General features: G+C 31.5%; 1 protein-coding gene across 1 annotated transcript; it reads right to left on the reverse strand.

The window, feature by feature from the left end:
• Window positions 1-821: 821 nt before the first annotated feature.
• On the reverse strand, window positions 822-2,455 carry LOC118198499 (trophoblast glycoprotein-like; the record flags this gene model as incomplete). Its single annotated transcript, XM_035370189.2, is given in 2 exon segments — window positions 822-1,533; window positions 1,535-2,455. Coding segments are annotated over 2 exon segments (1,119 nt in total), but the record flags the coding sequence as incomplete, so codon positions are not given.
• Between the last annotated feature and the right edge of the window lie 1,312 nt (window positions 2,456-3,767).

Here is a 3,767-nt window from a genome sequence, read left to right on the forward strand (position 1 = left end):
TCAATTCTCTGTTCCAATTTCCCGACGCGTCCGCACAAAATGACACATTAAGGTGTTAAAATATGTAAAAACTATTCCGATTATATCTAAAATCTAGACTAAAATAAAAATAAAAATAAAAATAAATAGCGGTCTGCTATTAGTCCTAAATATACAAAAACTTACGGGCTAGGCCTGCAAGCTTAAAGATTTATAATTTTATATATTTTAGATATATAACATATATAATTATATATGTATAACTAATTATATAATATACACATATATGCTTTTCTTCTCATTAATATGAATTTACCTGTTGTAATAAATTCATTAAAATTACTTATTTCTTTGTGCTTCTCATGAATATTTTTTAATAATAATGAATAATGGAGAATTTTTCCCATGAATTGTTCAATATACTACTTTATCTCTCAAATTCATTGCAAGACAAATGTGAATTCAATTAAACTGAAGAACAATAATTGACTATATTTACTACTTAAAATAACACCTAAATATCTATTTTATCATCGCTAAATTTATTCACATATCACTGTGATCATTTAAGCAAAAAATGAGTAGAATATTAAAATAAATTCTTCTAAAAAATATTACAAAACTCAGTTTAACTCTGAAATCTATTTTTACCCTTTAATGAATACTTATGAATTAAGAAAACATGGTAGGAATCAAGCATTAACTTCAAGCTCAGACCACCAACTTACAAAAAAGTGTCAATATTAAATATTTTTTTACAAATTTCACAAAATTCAAACAAGTATTAAAAAAAGAAACTAATTAATTATGTTACTTCAAATAACGTTTATCACTTGACAACAATAATAATTTTGCAAATGCTCTTTCTGAATATCAGAATAACTGTTTCAAACACGCATACTGTTAAATAATATATAATGAATTCCAAATATATTTTATTTTAATAAACAGTCTTTGTTTCAGTTTAGTTTTTGATCAACAAGAATATAAATTATAGCAATATTATTTTTAATCTTTTCTTAAGAGATGAATTATTACACTTCAAAAATACATAGTTTTATGACTTTAATTATAATATATTATTTCAATAACTTAAAACAACAAAAAAACATTTTCCATATACTTAAAGAATTTGAGACAAGCATAAAAAATTCTGCACAGATAAGACAAAATTTCACGATATGGCAACCACAAACTAACAATTTTTTTGCAAGATAGCTTCACTTACCATTACATTAATAAACGAACAAAGCAAAATCACTTAATATGGAAACAGGTTATTTTTAATGCAAACCAAACAATAAATATTTTCTAATATCATGTCAGGCTGCAAATTAATAGTTAGTCTACCAAAAATTAAACACTCATTGTGCCTTTTCTTCTGTCCAGTGATACATAATGGAATTTATCACATCCGGGATAAAATGCCCTGCGAAGATAACTACTAACTGTAACTCTATTCTTATACATTATAACGCCCATAATTATTGCTAGGCAAAATAACGCTAGCAGTGAAATAATAAATGCAGCTGAAGAATGATAGTAGATTTCACTCGGTATCAGTACATTGCAAATTACTCAAATGTAGTGTAAATATTCTTTTTCCCACATTAGGAGGATGGCCATCGAAGCAGTATAATTGTTCCTTGTTTGATAGAGTCACTGAAGTCGTAAGCATCCATTCAAAAGTTTTAATCATTCTGCAATCGCATTTAAATGGATTGGATGTTAAATTAATTTCCAGTTGCTTATTTGTGTCTAAACTTTTAAGCGTTTGATCGGAAAGATAAGGAATTAAGTTATTTCTTACGTCAAGTTTTTTCAGATACTTTAGGCACGAGAAATTTAGAGGAATGTCATTCAGATGATTGTGAGCTAAATATAACTCTTCTAAAACCGCTAAAGAACAAAATTCTTCCTGGTCAATCCGAGATATCTCGTTGTTTTCCATATTCAAAACACGAAGATTAAACAAATAACTATTTTCAAAAATCTGGAGTAAATTTGACAAATAGTCTCCTGCTTTTATTTTTTCAGTAAAAACATTCCTGAGATGCAGTTCTTTAAGGTTAACAAAATTGCTGAACATCCTTGGATGATGATCTTTGGAAATAATGTATAAATCATTATCGTTAAGAATGAGTTTTGTTACATTAGCTACGTTATGAAACGTCTTACCTTTTATGGTTTGAATATGGTTGTTGGACAGATCAATCGTATGCAATTTCTCGTAAACATTTTCCAGTCCAAATATGTTTAATCGAAGGTCTTTAATTTCATTTCCTACGAACACAAGCACTTCTGTTTCAGGTGGTAGTTTTCTTAACATCAGAGCATTGTCGAAACCGGCATTCGTACAGTTGGTAACATAGGTTAAGCGGTTTTCTGGTCCATACGGAACATAACTACATTCGCACAAATCTGCAAAATCAGTCGGGCATCTTTGTGAAACAAATGCATAACAAAAGCTAAGGTGTTGGTGTATTTAATTATGGCAAAGCACACTAGGGCTATCTGCCTAAGGGGAGGGATGCCTTTCGTGGAGGACTTTCTAAGGGAAACTGGCTCGTATATACGTTACACATGGGGAAAACCACGAAAACACCCATGCAGCCAGCCCGTTCGCGGGATTCGAACCTCGGACCGAACTACCAGTGTTCAGCGACTTTACCGCTCGGCCGCTGGTGGGCCACAAAAGCTAAGGAAAAGGGTGAAACACAAATGAACGAGCATGAAAAAGTTGTAAGCCATCGTATCAGAATATGAATTCGCGATGTAATAAAGACGCCTTTCGCAGCTGTCACTCTTTATTACTCACGCATTCACTTTGTGCAGATGAAGTTATCCATCTTTTTACTTTTCATACATTCTTAATCTCAGCTTAAACAGTCATCTGTTAAAAACATTAAAAATTTCAGCCCACGCATTAAATGTGTGAAAGCCGAAGTAAACTCAATGCTGCACAGCGCTATGAAAAGGGTCCTGTCTCACGGCTATTTCGACCGAACAACTGGAAACTTGTCCGTCCCGACAAAAACCTGTTTGGGGGCATCTGTTCAGTGTGACAGTATAACAATAGGTTGCTATTCTCTAACGGAATTTTCTGAATGTCCCCTCTGAGCGTATCTTGTTGGGAGTGCCAGTCTAAAGTCTTCTGAGCATGGAGGTAGGAAAGGAAGGAGGGGCCAGTCGGCACTAGAAGTGAAGCACTATTTTGAAGCTTGGATCACCAGAAGGGGTGTTCTTTGTTTACATTCAGAAGCTCGCTTGACACGGTTCTGATAGTATTTCGACACACGACAGTTCCATACAAATCGAAAAAGGGACACTTTCGCATGAAAGAAACATTCATAGTGTGATGGATAATAGCAATTTGTATAGTTTAGTGACATTTACGCAAAAATCACATCTTGGTTATTTTTCGATAACTAACAACAGCAATTTTGATTATGAATTTGTTTTATAAAATTCTAAGCTGTTGAACTACAAAAATATAGATTTTAAGAAAAATGTTATGCTTAAAGAATGAAAAATACCTTACGGTACTTTAAAATTGTATATGTCTTTCGATACCTTTGATAGAGTAATCGCTACTTTTATTTTATTTTCCAAACGCCAAATTGTTTTAAATAAAACAAATTTTTTTTCACATCCATATATTATTGTTGCATATTATTGCAAAAAGCATGTATCTGCCTTTGACAAAATACATAAATATTCATTAAATTATTTATAAATGTATTTGAAATGAAGAATTTATTCACTTATAAACAACTGTGAAAGTACTG

Source organism: Stegodyphus dumicola, chromosome 11, assembly GCF_044657685.1.
Source record: "Stegodyphus dumicola isolate Sdum_Otavi_A_Nest chromosome 11, ASM4465768v1".
NCBI lineage: Eukaryota > Metazoa > Arthropoda > Arachnida > Araneae > Eresidae > Stegodyphus > Stegodyphus dumicola.